At 37.6% G+C, this 19,921-nt stretch overlaps 4 protein-coding genes and 1 non-coding gene across 5 annotated transcripts; 2 read left to right on the top strand and 3 right to left on the bottom strand.

Annotated features, from left to right (window-relative positions):
- Positions 1–323: 323 nt before the first annotated feature.
- LOC116295821 (palmitoleoyl-protein carboxylesterase notum1a) lies at positions 324–7,285 on the top strand. Its single transcript, XM_031703771.2, has 11 exons — positions 324–1,310; positions 1,403–1,629; positions 2,230–2,282; positions 3,492–3,590; positions 3,973–4,033; positions 4,309–4,370; positions 4,442–4,544; positions 4,693–4,881; positions 4,962–5,059; positions 5,363–5,522; positions 5,725–7,285. Exons 1-11 carry the CDS (start codon positions 1,308–1,310, stop codon positions 6,086–6,088), a joined length of 1,419 nt encoding a protein of 472 aa, XP_031559631.2. The 5' UTR covers positions 324–1,307; the 3' UTR covers positions 6,089–7,285.
- Positions 6,784–8,865, bottom strand: LOC116295822 (flavin reductase (NADPH)). The gene is made up of 4 exons (XM_089037884.1): positions 8,690–8,865; positions 8,125–8,298; positions 7,811–8,013; positions 6,784–7,641 (listed from the first exon to the last, which is right to left on the bottom strand). The coding sequence occupies exons 1-4, from the start codon at positions 8,839–8,841 to the stop codon at positions 7,481–7,483; spliced, it is 690 nt and encodes a 229-aa protein (XP_088894010.1). The 5' UTR covers positions 8,842–8,865; the 3' UTR covers positions 6,784–7,480.
- An 881-nt stretch (positions 8,866–9,746) lies between these two features.
- LOC116295818 (NADPH oxidase 4-like) lies at positions 9,747–14,803 on the bottom strand. The gene is made up of 19 exons (XM_089038063.1): positions 14,717–14,803; positions 14,400–14,513; positions 13,954–14,038; positions 13,622–13,719; positions 13,411–13,438; positions 13,160–13,206; positions 13,050–13,075; positions 12,848–12,928; positions 12,623–12,758; positions 12,391–12,483; positions 12,242–12,313; positions 12,053–12,115; positions 11,839–11,899; positions 11,634–11,739; positions 11,194–11,230; positions 10,984–11,066; positions 10,747–10,867; positions 9,947–10,053; positions 9,747–9,864 (listed from the first exon to the last, which is right to left on the bottom strand). The coding sequence occupies exons 1-19, from the start codon at positions 14,801–14,803 to the stop codon at positions 9,747–9,749; spliced, it is 1,563 nt and encodes a 520-aa protein (XP_088894189.1).
- Positions 14,128–14,200, top strand: Trnam-cau (transfer RNA methionine (anticodon CAU)). The gene has a single exon. It is a non-coding gene; the product is annotated as a tRNA-Met (tRNA).
- A 1,558-nt stretch (positions 14,804–16,361) lies between the features above and the next one.
- Positions 16,362–19,850, bottom strand: LOC116295831 (pre-mRNA-splicing regulator WTAP). The gene is made up of 8 exons (XM_031703786.2): positions 19,713–19,850; positions 19,591–19,643; positions 19,422–19,477; positions 18,755–18,825; positions 18,374–18,498; positions 18,000–18,178; positions 17,465–17,619; positions 16,362–17,096 (listed from the first exon to the last, which is right to left on the bottom strand). Exons 1-8 carry the CDS (start codon positions 19,729–19,731, stop codon positions 16,489–16,491), a joined length of 1,266 nt encoding a protein of 421 aa, XP_031559646.1. The 5' UTR covers positions 19,732–19,850; the 3' UTR covers positions 16,362–16,488.
- Positions 19,851–19,921: the final 71 nt, after the last annotated feature.

Genomic DNA, 19,921 nt, shown 5'->3' with positions numbered 1-19,921 from the left:
AGTCCAGAAGCAGAAACCCTCAGCTCAACAAAATAACATATTTGAGTAAATTAATTACTTACGACGATATAAAGAATGATAATTAAATTAAAAGAAAAAGGAATAAACTGTTCATTTGTCAGTTCCTGTTTCTAAAGAAGCCGATGGAAAAGGTGTTTTGAGTTAGAAGCAAAATGCTGAAGGAATAGTGACGCCAAAACCGTGTTTGGAAAACGTTTGTATGTCATAATAAGAGAGAATTATTTTAGAAACTATGAAGCCTAATAATCAAACTATTTGAACTAAAGGTTGTTTATTAGTTGGTTATTTCTTCTAGTTCTTTTTTATACACGGCTTTTATTTACGAGTTTAGTAGATGGAGTGTTAAGATGTCCACATCTGTTTTTTCTGGTGTCTTTGAAGTACTCTGCGAAGCCGTTGAATGGTTGAATAGCTCAGCAAGAGATACAAAAACGAACTGACAAAAGCATTTCCTCGCTATAAAAATGTACCTTCAAAAACGAGTAGCCAGATTTCGATGGAAAACAACTTTATTTAGTTGTGGGGCCAAGAAGTGTGGGATTCATTTGTCAATCCACATTAAGAACGTAGACCCAACGACGACAAAATGCGGTCCGTTTTGATCCTCGTAGGTCATTATACGCTTCAGTCTTTGATTTGCCGCTATTAGTCCCACAGGGACACGTAGTTTAGCTGTTATTTTATTAGTTAGTTTAGCCACACGTGTTTCTTTGCACTGCGTGCTTAGGTTCCCACTTTAAAACCGATCCTATGAGGAAGTTTAGCTTGTGTCCAGTGCAGTTTGACTGACGTTCCTAGACGCCTTAATATGCAGCTATTAGTGTATCCTAACAAGTTAAGTGAATTGCTATGTAAATATTGATCTTGTTATTGAAGAACTAGTCCCGACGATCCAATTAAATAGATACTGAAGGTAATTGAATAGGCCTAATTGAAATATCACTCGACCGAGTCGGCTTACTGCAGTGCGTGAACTCTAATCATTTAACAATATACCAAGGCCTTTGCCTTTTGCCGCCAACGTCGTCTTGGCCAATCAGCGCGCACCAGGCTACGATATATTGATGGGTTCTCCAGTGTTTAGTAAATCTTTTGCCATGTACGCTTTCGTCTGACGACACTCCATAGCGTTTAGTGTAAGCGTGCGCTACTTTACCACTGTACTCAACAACTTCCAAATCTTTAAGTGTTCCAAGTATCACCTTGGGAAGAAATATCCATAACTGAGTGTTAAATTGTTGGTCGACGTACACTGTTGATCACTCTGAGTGAAGATCTCACCTAAAATGGTAGGTTAAATTGTTGAAAGCAAAGCATTATTTTTGCATAGAGTAGGTTGTATCAAGGCTGTTAAGCGAGTGTCGTCCTATTTCTTTTGCAGTTCTACCAGAGTATTGTTACGTTCTTGGTTATAGTGTGGACACTCTTTACGCTCCCATCCGCAAAGCAGGTTCAAGTCGAGGATAACCTTACGGACCTACAAGCACAGCTGAAATTCCTGGCACAACAGCTACAGTCTTGTCAAGGAAATACTCCATCCAATGTCTTTGACATGAAACTTCATTTGCTTGATAAAAACACGACTTGCAACGATGGATCTCCTGCTGGGTATTGATAACTTCTATATTATATTATCTAAGAAAATAATTGCATTGATACTTGATGCGGGCAAAGAATTATTTCCCATCCAGAATCTGTAGAAATTAGGGTTTGAGTCATTATTTTCGTCGGTTTTTGATGAGGCGTAGTTGCAGTGTAAACTCGTTTCGTGCGGAATGTACCGCGGTCAAACCACTGAATACGGTACCATACTAGTGAACTAGTCTTGTATAAAGTCAACCTTCAAAGCAACACCATCATTTGCTATCTTTCTTCTTGGCTCTAGACTGAAAACTGCGTCTTTTACTTCCTATTATTTTGTTATTTTTGCTGCTGCAAAACCGGTAGTTAAACTACCTGAGTATCTTCTTTGAGAGCGCACCGTTCGTTCTCACATGCGTAAAAAGCTATCGAGAAGTTTGCAATCTTAAAACGAAAGTCTTCAATCAATAATGTTTTTTTCATTCTGGATGGTTATTCGTGCTGTTCTCCTAATCAAGGGTCAAGAATAGATACCACCATCAAATGAATCAAACAGAACCGATGCGCATTACTAGGTAATGAGGGCACAACCACTTGCTGACTTCATAACATGTTATTTTGTGATAGATATTATCTCAAGACAGCACCTGGAAGCAAGCGTTGGTTGGTGTATTTAGAAGGTAAGCAAGACTACTCTACTTGGTTTGATTAGTTTATCCATGTGGATGTCTTGGCTGTTTACGTACTTCATGTCATACAATGTTGATTCATTGTCTTGAACAAAAGGTCCAGTATTAAGGGGATTCAGTTGGACAGATCAATTTTTCGGTGCATTTGTTTGAAGCGAAGGGTGGGATTAAGCTGCTTAGCATTACAAAACCCGATCGACCCGGCGCCTGATAATGCACACAACTCTATAATCCGAACAAACAAATAAATACAACGCGTTTGCTGATAGATCCGAGCCTATTCAATAGGTACAACCCGAGGCGAATCTGCCTCCACACCCGTCCGATGATACGTGTTCATCATATTCACAATACTTGCACGATTTATTGAAACATCCGCATGGCCAAGGATAGATAGAATTATTGGTCGAAAATATATCGTCGCTTCTCAATCCTAATGACCACTGTTGCTAGCATTCTTCTGGACTTTATTGGGCCCGATGGAGAGAGCCTAAGTTAGTTTTGAATGATTCAGCGATTTGCATCTTTGTACAACAGTGATAGCGCAAACATTATTCTAAAAAGCGTAGAGGTTGCGAACAGGCTGGTACCATTTGGAGAAAACTCCGCGTCTTTTTAGAGTAATTAAATAAAAGGCAGACGAAACGATTTGTTAACTCATGTCGTAAATCATTTAATGTTCCCCGGCATTTACTGTTCATATTGCATGTCGATAAATGGTTGAGGTCACGCGTCGGTCGCCCTTGTGCTAAACAGAGAACACTTATATTACGGTCACACTTTGACTTGATGAAATATGTTGCGCATATTAAAGGACAATCAAATACACGTAATGGAAAAGATGGATGGACTGAGCGCGTCAAATCAAGAGGAGAATGCGCCATGATTTACGTACCAAATGGCACATGCTTGTGGGGAGAGACTGCGCTAAGCTGTTGAACTGACTCTACGGAAACAAACTGATGGGAATGACCAGCATTAGGGCAAGTGTGCGGGGAGGGGAAGGTTGGGGAAGGGAAGGAGGAATTGTTAGCCTGCAGAAAGGCTAGTGGGAATATGGCTGCAACAAGGGTAGAACCGGAGTAGTAAAGTTGTTTTTGCGCGTATCAAATGCACGCTTGCATGGGAAGCCGTTTAACACACAGATGGATTAACCGTCGTAGCACGCAAAACTAGAGCAGGGTTTGGCTTTTCTTTCAGGTGGGTGGTTCTGCGTCAACAGAAAATCCTGCAAACAACGAGCAAATTCTCATATGAGAACTCTGATGACGTCATTAACATGGTCAAGCAGAAAGCGAGGTAGGCTGTTAAAAGCTGAATAAGATCTTTATCGAAATTCGTCCAACATATATTTAAGTGGAACATGTAAGACTCAAGTCTGCCTTATATTAACATAACCCGAGGACATGGCACTTGATGTACGTGGGAGTTTAAGTTAGAAATTAAACCAAAGCTGCCGCTACAAACTTTGAACTAAGTTGACAGAGTGATCAAACCGCTTCTATATCAAGACATTAACGAGAGATTTCCGTCAATTGTACACTGCACAAGCAGTGTGCCATGGAATGTTAATTTTATCCTAAAAATACCATATTATCGGAAATCATTAGAATATGATATTAAAACCACTAACCGCGCGGGGCAGATGGAAATGTTAATGCCATATTTTGTGTTCATGCAGGAAGTGGTATCATGTCACCAGACCCTGAGGAGAATCCAAGCTGGTGGAATGCTAATCAAGTGTAAGTATAAAGAAGAAAACAAACGAATAAATAGGCAGTAGGAGAATTGATTTAACTTAATACACCGTATGGTTTGTGATGTTTAGAAACTGACGTTTCGGACGTTAGTCCTTCGTCGGAGTAAATGTGAACATTTTGTGTGTTAACCAATCAAAAAAATATCACGTGCTTATGTGTGTTAACCACTCAAAACATCGCGCTAGACATCACGTGCTTATGCGTGTTAATCAATCGCTAGCAAAACGCAACTAACCATATACTCTTTATGCTTCTAGTTTAGTACCTTATTGTTCCAGTGATGCTTGGAGTGGTAACGTCTCTAGTTCAGAAAGTGGAGGTACCGTGTTTACTGCTAATCGTCTCCATGAAGTTTCACTTTACTAATCCCAGCTTTTTTAATTCCACCAGAAAAGTTTTCGTTCCTTGGCACGCGCATCATTGATAAGGTCATTGAAGACCTGTTGCCCAAAGGACTCTATCACGCCAACCACCTGTTGCTGGCAGGAAGCAGGTAAAATATTCCACACTTAGCTATATCATGCTAACTTTGGTAGTTTTCTTCTTCACATTTAATTCATTTATTCAAAAACATTGAACCACTTTTAATGAATAAATTTCTGCTAGGCTTATCGATCCTAACATTGATATGTTACTTGCAGCGCTGGTGCCATAGGGGTCATACTCAACGTGGATCGAGTGTCGGACATGCTGCATGGCCTGGGGTCGAACATCCAGGTGCGTGGATTGGCTGACTCGGGATGGTACCTCGATAATGGCCCGCTAAATCCAGGGTGTCCTAAGGGAGTGACAAATTGTGGACCTTCCCAGACCATAAGAGAAGGAATGAAGTGAGTATCCTATTGAATATTTATCTTTTGTTTCATGATCGACTTTCATTCATAAAACACACATTACAAATATATTTCAGATACTGGAGGGGGATTGTGCCCGACGCATGCGCAAAGAGGCATCCATTAGAGCCTTGGAAGTGCTACTTTGGGAACGTTGTTTATCCCACAATAAGAAGTGAGTAGAAAGATCATTAACAGATAAATAATACGTTTCACCTACTATAGTGAGCGTGCATCCCTTTACATGTACAAAAGGCACGGCCGTTTCAAGTGTTCGAACCCCACTCGTTTCTTTCAAGAGATATACATATGAACTGCAGTTGTGCGCACGCTCGAAGCTATGCAAGTGCTCTTAGCCCGCATTCCTATTGGTCACAGTGAACCTCTTGCTCTTCCGTGCCTGCCATAAGATACCCAGGCTCAAAGGTCGGGATTGTGGCTCATACGACAGGCTTACTTTGATTCCTGTTTTCTACAGCTCCACTGTTTTTGTTTCAATGGCTTTATGACGAAGCACAACTCGCACTCGACGGTTCGGGAAGACCAACATCTCTCCAGAGCGTTACCGCTGAACAAGTGAACTACATTTTGATGTTGGGAAAGCATCTAAGGAAATCACTTCGACGCACACATGTGCAGTAAGTATCGTTAATAAATTTCGGGTAATTGATATTAATGAAGAAAAAACTTGTCATCGCTAATCACCACCGCAATGTACAGCAGTGGCGCAACTCAGCTACGTGGGTCCCAATGAGTAGCTTCAGGGTTAGCCCCAGGGAATGCATATTGTGAATATTAGAATGTTTATTTATATATATGCTGTTTGTTTTGTTATTTTAGTTCAGTGTTTTCACCTGCCTGCTTATCACACACCATACTGACACACAACAACTGGTTGAAGGTCAGGATCGGCGGGTACACGATAAACGATGCCGTAAACTGCTGGCTACATTCAAGCGGTCACAACAGAGGACACGGTAAAAATAACTCTAGGTCTCATACCAATACGAATAATCGCTGTAGAATGCACTTGGTAGACTCCTGTATGTTCCCGCATTGTAACCCGACGTGCCCCCTGCCGAGAGATCCCAATACGGGAAAACCGTACATCCTCAAAATGTCTGGTAAGATGCCGGGGGTGCCGCTTAATTTAAATGACGATAGTCAAATAATTCCTCCAGGGAGGTATCGCGATCGATCTTAAGAAAAGCGCATTTCCTTTTTTGTCTTGATTGCGCACTAGTTAAAAACAATGAAATCTTCAAAATGTAATCTCAAATAGTACGTCTATGAGAGCTAACTACACAACTATCTTAACACTTGGATGACTTACTTGCAAGACTATTTAACTACTTTGACAATATCAATGAATCTAAGTCGATGATATGACTAAACTTACTTATAAGTAAACATTAAAATATAAAAACAAGTTGTTTTAGGAAATAGTGTAAAGTTTACACAAAGCATTCATGGTTCCGACTCAGACAATTTTAAATTCTAATATATTCAACTAGTTAATTCGTCGAGCTTGTGGGACCTAGTAACGGTAACTAAGGGGAGTGGGAACCATGAATTCATCTGTGCTTTAGTTTTTATTTGTGATGTAATTGCGCATGCGCTTACGAAAACCGCTGTTATTTGCGCGCGTCTGCAATTGTATCATCTGCTTAACAGTCAGGGCCCGGTTATATGAAGCCTGGATAGCGCTATCATACTGATAAATCTTATCCAGTGGATAAATTTATTGGATAATAGCATCGACTTATCCACTGGATAAGGATTTATCCGCCGGATAGCGCTATCCAGGCTTCGTACAACCGGGCCCAGGCCTACTTCAGCAAACCACCGAAATACTGTATTTATATCAAACATAAAACTATACACGTTATTGTATACATATTAATGTCTTTACTTATCATTTATTATTGTTGTTTTATTAATAAAATAACGTTCTGTGTAGAAATACAAAGTTACAAATCAAAACAATTGTTAATATGACAAAAAAACACTTATTCATATCTTGGGAAAACGAGTGGGAGACTGGTTATGTGAACATGAAAATGAGGTCAGTTATGTCAATGGAGGATATTCCTGCTTACGTTGAAATCATGAGAACTGGCTTGTCTCTTCTGTTCATTGATCTTCTGCATTTATTCATGAGATGAATTAGGTGGCATTCAACGTTTTTTTAGTACTACTAGTAGTCCTACTAGTAATGACAATATATATCATGTGAGATTTATGTAGACCAAGGAATACGTAGTAAAGCTAGCATTATTATCTATTTAAAACACTACATAATAGTGCAGGCATTAAGAACATTTGTATATAAAATGTGACCATGTATAATTGTTTAATAAGTAACTGATAGAGAGAAAGAAAAAACACTTATTGTATCTGATTTTTATAATCATTGATGTTCATATAAATCTAACAAAGGGATCTTAAGCTTAGCCCTTGTATCTTTACTCTTTTTTCTCTTTTATTTGTCTTGTTTTTTTTTAAGATTAAAATATAAAAGAAATAAACTATCGAGAAATGCTTCACAAATAACTTTGTAAATTATGCCAAAAATCAACCTGATTGTGTGTATTAATTATTTGTCTCGTAAGCTAGCAATTGCCATGCCCTTCCTGTCATACTCACTACTATTCAAACACTCCAACATGAAGGCAGCTACATCGGCACGGGGAATACTCATTGTAGTGTTTGTGTTGCAGTATCCTTCCTCTACCTTGTAGTTGTCATTAGGAGGATCTACGAAACAGATGTTTAAAAAATATTTTTTTAAAAAGTTTCAAATATTGTGATATTCTCAACATGACATTGATTTTCCTCACCCCTCCCCCCCCCTCCCATACAAACACACTACATATCTGTCTGTCTATCATAGTGTATAACAACTAGTTTTGTTCCCAAGACATACCATCTGTTAATCCTGCAGGCCTGACAAAAGTGTAATTGATTTCACTGGGGTCACTCTCTTCAACCATCTTTTCCATGACAGCCATGTCTTTTATTATTCCATTTAAAATAAAAGGCTTCAAGAACCACTCCATAAACCAATGGTTATTAGGTCCTGGACACGTTCCCCATGATGTGACAACAATCAACCTGCTTACTTTATGCCTGCAAAGAAATAGTTGAAGCTTGAGGAGGATGCTAGCTTGACGATACTTGATGACAATGATGACAATGATGATAATGATAGTTGATAATGTGGCTAATTACCATAACTACCTTTTCATGGCTTCCATAATTCCCTTCATTGACTCGGAGTACATGGTCGTAGGGTTGAATATACTGTGATAAGGACTTCCAAATGCAGATAGTATTGCATCCTTATCTTTGAATGATGTAGCATAGCTCTCTATATCACAGATATCTCCCTGGACGATCTGAAGGTTAGGATGTCTAGCAATATATTAAAAATATCATTAATCAAACATCAATAATGTACATTGAAAGTAAAATATTATAGCAAATAACTCACCCCACCCCCAACCGATGGTCATGACCCCCCCCCCCCCCCCACCACCACCTCCCCCTTATGCAGAACAACTTTGTAAAAGCGAGAAAGTTGAGCAATGGAATCAGACTCACTTGGCGTGTGATGACCACGAATTGACGGTAAATATTCTTAATTTTTAGAATATCTAGTTAAATTAACTTATTATATCAAGAAAAATATGCTGTAAAGTGTTTTCCCAAAGTAGTTTTGGACCGATAGCTAATTGTGCATTGAATTTAATACGAGCCTTTATGATAAAGGTGATTATTATGCAAGACTTCGACTGTTACTCACTGAATATCCAGCTTTCCTGGGCACCTTACGACAGCTGTAACATAATATCCTTGCTCTAAAGCTTGTTCAACTAGAGGTCTTCCTGTCCTACCAGTCGCTCCAAATACTACAATCTTTTTCCCTTGAGAACGTGAACTTGGTGCAGCCGCCATGTTGAAAACATAACATTCACCAAAGGAAGCCCAACTTGTACTTTTTATATGTAGTCCCAAAAGTATTTAATTTAATTATCTTTATTCAATGTTTTTCTTGGTAAAGCTTACAAAATTATACGACTACTTAACCAATTAAATAATTGAAAGAGTCAGAAAGAGTTCGTTGCAGCAAAATACTTTTGATTGTGATTTTGAAATAGCCTGCGATATTCTGGGAAGCGGAAACACACATCAGAGACACATCAACGATTTCGGAACAGTTTTGCCAACTAAAAAACCCGGGGGGGGGGGGGGGGGGGTACTCCCCTATATTTGCTATACGGGTATGTGCCGCCCTATAGGGTATGGTTTTTCGGCTTTTGGGTCTGGGGTAGGGTATCATTTTTTGACATTTTGTCTGGGATAGGGTATCATTTTAGTCTGGGATAGGGTAAACGATTTGGTCATTTTTGTCTGGCGAATAGGCTACGCTTTCTGCCAACACAAAAACAATAAAAACGTTAGTAAATATTGATTGCAATCGATTGTAAAACCATATTTTCCGTTTTCTAGTCTGGGATAGGGTGTACAATTCTTAGTTTTAGCCTAGGGTAGGGCATGTAAAATCAAAATTTTAGGTCTGGGATAGGGTCAGGGTTATGAGGTCCTGGCGGCACACCCCTACCCAAGTTGGGGTGGTAGTACCCCCCCGGCTAAAAAATCGGCAGATCCTCAGTGTAAGACCTCACGACTTACGCCACTCAAGTTAATCGTAGTCCCACAACGTGGCTACGCGATGAGCATTAGTACATCGAGATCGAAATCATCACATCAAAGCGGCTACATGTTGATCTAATTAGTATTAATTGTGCTATAATAAAGAATACACTTTATCTAAAACATCTGTTAACTTATTCTAAAGATTACAAAATCTCCTTGTTGTAAACAAAAATAGTTTTAGTCTTGTTAGATTTATTGCACAACTTCCTCAGTTTTGAAGAGACGTTTTTCGTGCCACAGTAAAATACTCCAACAGTCGATCTACAAAACCAAGAAAAGAACAATAAAAAAAGAGCGATCGAGAGGGGACACGAGGTACCTGCAGCTGTAGTTGACAGCTTACCTAGGGTTTTCTTGAGCCACTCTCCTGAATATTGATTGCCAGTCAGGCCGCCCTTGTGTAAGTCTTGCTCTCATCCATGATGACGTGGTACATTGATTTTCACAAGCCTTGAGAAATAGGAATTTTTGTAAGTTTTATACTATGATCAGAAATTATCTATTAACGTTGCGTTGAGGTTTTCTTAAATAAGAGCAACAATACACCCAGTAACTGGTGGGAAATGACGCCTAATACAATTAATTAAGATCATGAGTGAAAAACGCGCGCAACTCTGAAATGGCTTGCAAATCCAAGCACTGTGATTGGATAGTGAGCATTTTTATGCTTTAGGTTTGTCTTTCAAACAGAGGAAGTAATTTCAATGAATACTCTTCAGTAACATCTTTCATCAACCCTTTTAAATTTAATTTAAAAAACGTATCTAGTAAACTTAAATTATTAGCAGGTAGAATTTTTCCACTATATATCTGATACACTTGATACCTTGTGGTCAGCTGGCCGAGGTTGCTTTACAGTGACATAAAATCTTCAGACTAGGACATCTGGGCAATTACTCTCCCATAGCTGGGGAAAAAAGATACACAATACCTGTCGTATGGTCGTTCAGGGGTTCTATTCTCAGAAAACCTGCATGGTGTGCCTGGATTCTTATGAACTTATTAGTTTGTGGTACTGACTGATTTCAGGCGCAGATCTAGACCATTCTTACGTTGCGCAAACCAGACGCTGATCCGCTCGTATTGGATATCATACATACTTACTAGTGGGACTGGTCTAAATCAATAACAAATGTTACCTACTTGTAGATGCTTAGAGTAGAGAATATCGATAAACCAACGATGTGAGATAACATCTCGACTAACCCAGATGAAATAAATGCGACGAGGATAGTTTGTTCTTTGCTTCAATAATTTTTCCATTCTGAAAGAAAAAGGGAAAGACAATTCTAGTTCCCATAACTGTGTTTCAAAAATCAACTTGATCTGTCACGGAGAAGCAGGACAGTACACGTGTTGTAAAGTCTGTTGAATAGTTACCTTAGGTTGTTTAAAAGAGCTGCGAATGGTGTAACTCCAATCCCAGTAGCAATACAGAGACTTACTTCGTACTGCGCCACGTCCTATTGATCAATCAAATGATCGTATTATTGGATAAAATTTATTGAATAGTAAGATTCAAAAACATTGAAATTGTGTATTGAAAAGTAAGATTTATCTAAACAAGATTCTAATTTCAAAAGACATTACCATGCAGGGACTTCCATACGGACCGTCGACGCAAATCCTGTAGGAGAACACGTAACATCGTTATACGAAAGACTGTTTTTCAATAACATATAGACTGAGAGATGACATGACCTATAGGATGCGCAATGTCTACTGCTGATGTTACCATACCTTACATCAACAACACGATGATTGGGTGTCAGTTGATAATTGCGCAATGTCTACTGCAGATTTTACCATACCTTACATCAACAACACGATGATTGGGTGTCAGTTGCTAATAGCGCAATGTCTACTGATGATGTTACCATACCTTACATCAACGACACGATGATTGGGTGTCAGTTGCTAATTGCGCAATGCCTATCTACTGATCATGTTGTCAATTCTTACATAGAAATAAAACCTGTTGTCTACTTTTATATCATTAACACGAACACAATAGACACCTAAATACGCACCTTATAGATGATCGTCTTAGTATATATGACTGCTTATCACGTTGGACAAGAAGAGGAAGCTTTTCAGGATCTTCTCGAAATGCAAAGATCTCCCTAGAAAACTTCCCTTTGTCAAAGAAAAGAATTATTAACACATGATGGGATATTCGTTATATTCAGAATATCCAGAATATAAGAAGAATGACTTAGAGTGGAATATGCTTACTGGTCCAATCGCCTGTGATCTTGAAATGCACCGAGAATACATCGTCTTCACTTATCGGGCACTTAATCAGAAAGTACATAAAGCCATTACAATGCGCATTCGAACAAAAATTGTTATGAATAAGAATACGATTGCAAAATGTTATTACTGTAGTTTTAAACAATTTGCCAAATAGATAAAATAATCACGGACGCGAAAATGCAACTTTATTTACCTTTGTAAGAGTAAAAGGATGCCATTCAAACTTGGCGACACGAGAACAGCTAATGTAGACATACTAAAACAAGATTAATATATATTCGTGAGATACGTTAGCGTTAGCGATCTCAATAGCGATTTAAGTACACCTATGTCGTTTTTCTTCACTGTGCAAGTTTTTTTATCTGTGTCATCATGATCTTACCTGTCCTGGAGAAGCTTCTAAATGTTTCATCTTCATTCTTAACTCCACTACGTCACTTGAATGACATACGACCTATTGGATGCGGGTACATCGGTGATAAGAAGTTATTTTAAATTCCCGTTAAGCTTTATATGATTTCAAGTACATACCTTGACTATTTCAACTTTCTCAAACTTCCTCAGAAAACGAATCATTCTGTCCAATAAATAGATGCACAGAGGAACAAAAAGGAACTTCCAGGCCTGTGAAGACATGCGCATTGTTGAATTTGATTGATACCTTGCAAGCTGGGATACTGAACGGTCATTCGTTGTAAAGCATCAAGGGAGATTTTAACCAATCAAACTGAGTGACTAATTTTAGCCAATCGCTATGCATTACCTGTGGTTCATCTGCTTCAAACTCTGCAGCCTCAGTACATTCTTCTTTCTGAATCAACGTTGCAATCGTGGTATTCCTTCGTACCTCACAGCCAGGGGGGTGCATCGATAGGTTTGTTTGGTGTTTCACCACACCCCTGTAAAATAAGGCAGATAAGGACACTACATCCGTTTTTGAAGATTTCCAAGTTTAAAAAGGACATTACAGACCCAAAACAGTACTTACCCGAAACCATGGATGGAAAGTAAAACTAAAAACACCACAAACAAATGATGCGTGAACCAGAATACTTCATACGAACTGTTTCTATGGCAACAAACAAGAAATCTTGTTACTCATTATTCCCATAAGGGACAGCTGCGGGAAGAATTCGAGATTTTGATCTGAATTTTCTAAAAGTAATCCATTCTAGTTAATGTGAACTTACTTCACGGAAGACGTAGATGCAGAGAACTAAAACAGCAACAGAAATCGGTAAATTATAAATGGACCATTAATACTAGACTACTCGATACCGTTACGTTACCGTTCCCTTACCATTACAACTAGTATCAACATCATAGCAAAACCAGTACTTCCTGCAACTAAAACGAGAAAGTGTAACCAATCAAATTGAAGAATATAGAAATTGACCAATCAAATTGCAGAACATGAAAATTAACCAATCAAATTGCAGAACATAAAAATTAACCAATCAAATTGCAGAACATGAAAATTAACCAATCATATTGTACAATGTACATATAAAATTTACATTTGGAAGGGGCGATTCAAATTCAGATAATTACCTGAAAACAATACCAATTCCAGGGGATTCTGAAGGAAATATAAAAGTAAATATATGAATATATAAATATGATAAACGTTTTAGTGGGTTGCCTATGGCACATGCGGAAACCACAGCAACCCCGCATACATTTTAACACCGTCTATTTATCTTTTTAAGTTTTTTAAAATAAGATAATTATGTTTTTTATTGTTCGTTATTGTTGCTTTTACCTGATTTTTGTAGTCAGCAAAGTTTAGTTGTGGGTATTTTTCATTGTAGTTATCAGAAAACTGTTTACCATTGATGAGATGAGCACCAGTATGCATAGCTGAAAATCCATAAGACATTTTCTTTTTAAAAACGATATGTTAATAGATTATTACACAATTTTAACTTTGAAGAAAGGCAAAAGACCGGCAGTCTATAATAATAATAATAACAACTTTATTTAATGAGGGTGGCACTAAATAGTGTACTACACTAATAAACTTGTGGCCCTCAGTCTCCCGACTGATGACGTCGATCATTATTGCGGTGTGGGCTTCCTGTGGTTAACTCATACCTGCAAATATCACAGTAATTATGGCACATGCTCTGTGTATCCAAACATGTTTGTCAATAATTCTTTTCAGGGTCAGTCCTAGGAACTAAATAACATAAACATCAATAGATTACTAGGTTTGTGGATATCCCCGTAGCTATAAATTACCTAAACGTGAAAGATTCATCCAACAGCGCCTCGTTAGCGCAGTAGGCAGCGCGTCAGTCTCATAATCTGAAGGTCGTGAGTTCGATCCTCACACGGGGCACTTATTTTTTTCCTTCATAATTTTTTTCACTTCTAATTTTTAAAACATGCGAAAATATACATAAGTTGTTAGATGGTAATGGATAAGTGTTTATAAACAAATATATACGAGTACCTTTATCACTTACAAAATGAATTTTTCTTTAACGCTGAAAAAATTAATTTCTCGATTTTCCCCGATATTTTATTTTTATTTTTACCTTTGGTATTTTCTTTCTGATAAATGTCAACAAATTTCTGCACATTGGTAAGAGAATCACGCTACAACTGACCCACAGGACAGCTGCCGAACCACGTGACCAAGCAAGACTTTCCTAAACAATAACAACAACGATAATTAGAATAAACAGATAAATTATATAAATTACATATAAAAAGCTATTCAATTAACCTACATTGAAAATTTGTCGAAAAAAGAAAAAAAAATTGTGCATAAGACTTTCTCATTCATTCGCCCACTAGCATATTTATTCAATCCTCTTTTCTTTCCTTCGTTTCTTTGTTCAATATCACTTACCCCTAACATTCCGTGTAGATAGAAATACTCTGGACAGTATTTATACTTGTAGTAAGTTCGCCAAAAGATAAGACTGCTTAGCGACATACAGATGATCTGGAAAAGTATCAATGAGAGATTTGTTTCCATTGATGCTTTGCGGTCGCGGGTCAAAGGTCAACACCTCGCCTAAAAACATGTTTTTGAAGTATTTTTTATGGTCGTTGTCACGTTATTATCATTCCGTTTTGTCAAAGCCTTTTCAGCGTGGTTGCTGCGGTTTGAACTTAATGCATTCCTTAGCACAGACGATTGATTCTCGTTTGATATATTAAGGCATCGAGAAATATTTTCATCTTATTTCACGGCACGTCGTTTTTGTTTGTGGTCTTGATCAAGCATGGATTGGCCACGTGCATTCTGTTTTGTTGAAGATTAGATTTATCAAAGGAATTATTGATCGTTGAACTGATACGTTCACGGTGAAAATTATTATGAGCCAGACCTTTGTTAAGTAGTAGTTAGTATACATAGTTAACTACGTTATATCATTACAACAGTATAAGGCCATATACCACGCTGTTATACCATACGAAATGGCTAAGGCCATATACCACGCTGTTATACCATAGTTAATACGAAATGGCTAACAATCACCCATGGAAGTAAATTTCTTGAAAGTTCTTTTAAATTTAACCAAAATTTCCGAGCTCCCGACTTTCGTAGAATTCTTCTCGACATTTTAAATGATAAATACCAAACCAGATCTTGAAGTGTCACACTCAGTTAAGGACCTTTGACAGAGCATACACTAGGTATACTATTGCCAGATTTCTGGTTTATTATCAGGATAAAAAAACATAAAAGACCCTCGTGTAGAGTAGTACACGATCTGTTTAGCCACTTATGAAAATTCCATTGCTCCGGAAGTTGCCGCTAACAACACTAAAGTACCGATAAAATGGGCGTTTCCGTGACGAAGACAATTTCTTTCCCAGAGTTTTTGTTTCAACTAAGGAAGGGCATATTATCATGACGATATACACTACGGTTAACAGCATGAGACTTTTTTCTGTTCAACCTATTTAGCAAGGAATAGCGCGATACACGCTAAATATCTGAGGATTAATACTTCACTTAATGAGTTATTTTAAAACCACTCTTCCATGCTTAAGCTCTATGATGGCTATAAACAGCATTCTTTAGTAATTTATTATATTTTAGTTTTGTCTATTGATCTATTCATTTTATTTTGCTCATCATTCATGAATTGCCGAAATAGCTCAGTTGGGAGAGCGTCAGACTGAAGATCTGAAGGTCCCTGGTTCAAACCGGAGAGTTAGTAGGAACTCTGAACAATCCCGGGTTTCGGCAAACTTTTTTCTCTCGCTTGTTTCTCGTTTTAATAAATTTGTTTTCAGGAGAAAGGAACTATTAGAAGTTTTGTTTACGAAAATATCTAATATGCATTAATATATTATTAATGTCAATACAAGAACGTTATGTTATCAGATTAAATTAAGCAACAATTTTCAAAGTTTGGTTTTTATTCCTTTGGAGTTTGTATAAAGGAGAAGTACAGGTATTCTTCAGAGTTATGATACAAGATAATGAAGATATAGAGGAAAACAAACCCAGATGTAATAGAAAGGACTAAGAAAAGAAATAGTAAAAAGCCAGGATTTATTGCTAAAAAGTGAACGGTTTTAAATATCCGCAAAAACTTCCATGATAATAGGCAAGCATACTGTGGTCTACTGTAGAAAATGATTTAAAGGTTCAATGAAAAATCTTTAATTCACTGTTTCGACATTAAATGCATTTACCTCTGTCCCAATCCCATCTGCTATACCCTTGGCTTGCAAGGGATTAGAGTCACCGGGTTCTAAAGGGGGTGGAGAAGGTCTGATTGTTCCTGCAGGGTCCCCTCCCTCATGTCCATTTTCTAGTTTAGGTACAACCGCATGTACTGAGAGTTTATTGTCTTGTTTTGGGGTCTCTAGAGATAGTAAGTTATTGATTGAGAATGAAGATGGGTTAATGTTACTGGTAGAGGAAACATTATTTGGGGTTGGTGTTCTTATTTTTTCTTTTGAAGGAGTATTTGAAGAATCCCAAATACCATCAGTCTGAATTTCAATATCTTCTTTGACAACACATTTTGCTTGTTCGCTACTTGCCACTTGGTCTCTAGATGATATGGCAGCTGTGCTAGCATTTTGTTGTTTAGCAGCTTCTAGTTCTCTTTCCATGTCTTCATATTTTGTTTGTAACTCTTGAGTTCTTTCACTTTGTTGTACTAGTTGTTGTTTGACAGATTTTAGCTGTTGTTGTAGAGTCATTATAGTAGATTGCATTCCTTCTACTTCTTCATCTAACTGAATAACAAATCCATTGAGCTCTGAAAGGAACAGAATTCTCTAAATTAAATCAAGCTTACCTTAAGGAAAAGTATAGATTTTCCTGAAGATTCTAAATTGGCCACTGTTTTGATGACCAAAGATTTATTTATACAGGTTTAGCCTTGGTGATTAGTCAGCTATTCATAGATATTATTAAATGACTGAGGGATTTAAAAACATTGGTATTGTTCACGTTGCACAGTCTTGACATTACATTTGAATTTTGAAAATAATTTGCTCTCAAATGAAGCTAAACCTGAACAAATGAGTCCGATAACAGTGGTATTTACTGAATGAAGAATATGGTCCCAGTGATAATCATGAGGAACACCACAAACATGGTAATGGATAGTAAAAAAAAGCATACCATCTTGGCTGCTCTTCAACTCATCACTGTATTTCTTTTGTAAAGCCAATTCTGCCTCCAGCTGTGCAACACGACCTTGAGACAACTGCCGACCAAGTTCTTGATTCTCTTGAATTAACATTCTACACTTTGCCATTAGCTTTTTACCAGTTACACTGTAATAAATCACCATAACATATCATTATAAATATACTATGCATAACAAATATTCTACCTTTCCCATAGAGCAAGGGAGTGGGGGGAGGGGGAAGGGGGGAATGGGGGTGCTTCTACAGGAATACACTGTTTCACCCTTTGCTATTAGGGGAGGTATGCAATGGATATTTTCTACATAATACATGTACACTCTTCTCAGTCACTCATACTCCTTGGATATCCCAGTTTCCCTCTATGGAAGGAGTATCTTCTAGAACTATGCAAGATATAGTTTCCTCAGACCCTCCCCAACCATTAAAAATTTGAATCCCTCTATGAATGGGCAGTATAGATATTTTGAGATGCATGTACAGCACAATTTCAGCCCATTTGGCTTTACCTATCAGGAGTGAACTTCCAGGCTCCAAGGTCACTTTGAGCTTGCTCTAATTTTTCTTTAGATTCATCAAGTTCTGTTTTCATTCTTTGAAAAAGTAAATTGACAGCAGGGTCCAAGAGTGTGGATCTCATTTGAATGTTGGAAGGATTCTGAGCTTGCTTCATGTCATGTATCTGAGTCTAATTGAAACATTTAATCTTTGTCAGATCATCTTGTGACATAATATTCAGTATGATGATATAAGTTGAACGGCTTCTACGACTTTATATGTCAAACATTAGAGGATTGCTTGATGGCATTTTGATATTTAAAGACAAGATGATGTCATATGGTAGACAAGGGCAACAACATTCTATCAGTTCAATAGTTCTCACCAGTAAGTCTTGCACTTCATGTTCTTTGGTGGCCAACCTCATCACTAGTACATTTTCCCTTCTTGTTGACTCTTGCTGTTGTTGTTTAAGCCTTTCTTCAGATTCCCGTAATCCAGCAAGTTCACCTTCAAAAAATGGATAACTTTACAAATCATAATATCTACTGGAAACTTCCAAACATAAGAAATGTCAGAAACAGACATGTGTTTGGAGTTGAATGGGTCAAGTGTAATGTAGTTCAAGGGTCTCAGGTTTGATTCCTTGACTCAGTATCACATGTAGGTAGAGTTTGTTAGATCTCTCCCTTGATTAAGGGGTTTTTCTCTAGTTTTCCTCCCTTTGCAAAACCTAATAAACTAAATTCAAGTAGTTAGTACTTACTATTTGAACTCTGATCACCAGCTTCAAGCTTATTTTCAAGAAAGTTTACATATGCATCCTGCTTCTTCCATCTGAAATAAATTGAAAATAAATGATGAATGTGTGCGGAATCACAAAGCCACAATATAATAGGTCGGTCGCTAGATTGGTTGTACTCAAGAAGCTATAGTCACAGAAGGCTATGCCTCAAGCAACTCTTATGCTTCCTTGGTGCTTAGCTACCTGGGCCCGGTTGTATATAGGGTGGATAGTACTGTCCAACAGATAAATCTTATCTAGTGGATAAATTTAATTGAATAAAAACATCACTTTATCCACTGGATAGGATTTATCTATCAGATAGTGCTATCCACCCTTCGTACAGCCGGGTCCAGATAGCGCAATACACCCTTTGTAGATGGAATAATGCTAGTCAATGATCAGTCCACCTCTTATTGTCTAAATGAAGGCAATTTAAAACAGTTTGTTTTACATAATGTAATATTCTAACACATTTAACAACTTGTTGACAGCTTTGAATCAAAACACCAACTAAAAACATCTGTTAGCTTTTTGCAACAAATTGATTCTTTTCCTTGCTGATTTTTGGCGCTTTTTTTATGGTGTATGATTTTTACTACAAGATGTTTTAGCACATCATTAAACTGCAAACAAAACAAAGACTCACTTGGTAGACAGATTATCGTGTGAAGATTCCCTCAACTCTGTAGAGTCTAGACGAATCTAACGAAGGAGATTGATATTTCATTAATCGGTAAAAGTTAAATCAAAGACCAGATCGTCCAGGAGATCGTACTAAACAAGGTTTTTTTAGTGACATCTTATCAACAACTTACTCGTTTTGGTGTTGGTTCGTCCTTGACAACTTCAGATGAAGGCTTTTTTTGGCCTGCAGAAAAAAATGGTTTTACTTGAAATCTTGCAATAATGCAATTCGATTTAGGTAAAGAAACTGTACCTTGTTCTTTGTCAGCCATTTCAGCTTTCTCTTAACGTATTTTCTGGTTCATTTGAGCAGATTTTCTTCAATCATTTAACACAATTCCAAACCAATATAAACGACTCAATGCATGTGTTGAGGACAAGGGCGCGCAATGTAGCCTGGGTTGGATAAATAACTTAGGGAGGGGAGGGTAAGTTCCTTTCTTCATTCTTCTCATATCTTTT

Source organism: Actinia tenebrosa, unplaced genomic scaffold, assembly GCF_029948245.1.
Source record: "Actinia tenebrosa isolate PJP-AT-01 unplaced genomic scaffold, QUT_ActTen_1.0 PGA_scaffold5__44_contigs__length_20552954, whole genome shotgun sequence".
Lineage (NCBI taxonomy): Eukaryota > Metazoa > Cnidaria > Anthozoa > Actiniaria > Actiniidae > Actinia > Actinia tenebrosa.
This window is presented reverse-complemented; position numbering and strand designations above follow the sequence as displayed.

What these genes read in the sequence shown, in the direction of transcription:
- LOC116295822 (XM_089037884.1), bottom strand. Translation starts at nt 8,841, where the DNA reads ATGGCGGCTGCACCAAGTTCACGTTCTCAAGGGAAAAAGATTGTAGTA. An exon ending in ATTATGGAAGCCATGAAAAG is followed by an intron (nt 8,014 to 8,124) that starts GTAGTTATGGTA and finishes ATTTCTTTGCAG; the next exon opens with GCATAAAGTAAGCAGGTTGA. An exon ending in GCCTGCAGGATTAACAGATG is followed by an intron (nt 7,642 to 7,810) that starts GTATGTCTTGGG and finishes TCTGTTTCGTAG; the next exon opens with ATCCTCCTAATGACAACTAC.
- LOC116295818 (XM_089038063.1), bottom strand. Translation starts at nt 14,803, where the DNA reads ATGTCGCTAAGCAGTCTTATCTTTTGGCGAACTTACTACAAGTATAAA. An exon ending in ATCTACACGGAATGTTAGGG is followed by an intron (nt 14,514 to 14,716) that starts GTAAGTGATATT and finishes GTTATTGTTTAG; the next exon opens with GAAAGTCTTGCTTGGTCACG. An exon ending in AATTACTGTGATATTTGCAG is followed by an intron (nt 13,720 to 13,953) that starts GTATGAGTTAAC and finishes ATGGATTTTCAG; the next exon opens with CTATGCATACTGGTGCTCAT.
- LOC116295821 (XM_031703771.2), top strand. An exon ending in CTCTAGTTCAGAAAGTGGAG is followed by an intron (nt 4,371 to 4,441) that starts GTACCGTGTTTA and finishes TAATTCCACCAG; the next exon opens with AAAAGTTTTCGTTCCTTGGC. An exon ending in TGTTTATCCCACAATAAGAA is followed by an intron (nt 5,060 to 5,362) that starts GTGAGTAGAAAG and finishes TGTTTTCTACAG; the next exon opens with CTCCACTGTTTTTGTTTCAA.
- LOC116295831 (XM_031703786.2), bottom strand. An exon ending in TGGAAGTTCACTCCTGATAG is followed by an intron (nt 17,620 to 17,999) that starts GTAAAGCCAAAT and finishes GATTTATTACAG; the next exon opens with TGTAACTGGTAAAAAGCTAA. An exon ending in GTTGAAGAGCAGCCAAGATG is followed by an intron (nt 17,097 to 17,464) that starts GTATGCTTTTTT and finishes TGTTCCTTTCAG; the next exon opens with AGCTCAATGGATTTGTTATT.